The following is a 290-nucleotide window of genomic DNA, read 5'->3' on the forward strand; positions in this document are numbered from 1 at the left end:
CCGTCCCGCCATGGCTCTGTCCTGCGCAGCGAGGCTGCCGCGCCGGCACCTTGGCCCTTCGAGTGCTCTCCTGAGCAGCCTGCCCGGTCGGGACCGCAGCCTGCTGGCGGAGAAGGCGACAGCAGCAGAGCGGAAGGAGAAGAAAAAGACCAGGAAGGGCTGCAGCCTGCCAGGCTCCTCCTGGGAGGAGAGGTACGACTCTTCCGAAATGACCAAGCGCCTGAAGCGGTTAGAGCAGTGGCTTTGGGGTTTTCCCCCCAGGCAGCGCTCCCCGGTAGGGATAGAAGAGG

General features: G+C 65.5%; 1 protein-coding gene across 1 annotated transcript in view; it reads left to right on the forward strand.

The window, feature by feature from the left end:
• Nucleotides 1–10: 10 nt before the first annotated feature.
• The window catches only part of TRMT2B (tRNA methyltransferase 2 homolog B (S. cerevisiae)), an 8895-nt gene continuing 8615 nt past the window's right edge, over nt 11–290 (forward strand). Inside the window, exon 1 of the mRNA XM_010133327.1 lies at nt 11–192. Within this exon, the coding sequence (XP_010131629.1) occupies nt 11–192 (182 nt within the window). The remainder of the gene's footprint in view (nt 193–290) is intronic.

Source organism: Buceros rhinoceros, unplaced genomic scaffold, assembly GCF_000710305.1.
Source record: "Buceros rhinoceros silvestris isolate BGI_N320 unplaced genomic scaffold, ASM71030v1 scaffold10963, whole genome shotgun sequence".
NCBI classification, from domain to species: Eukaryota; Metazoa; Chordata; class Aves; order Bucerotiformes; family Bucerotidae; genus Buceros; species Buceros rhinoceros.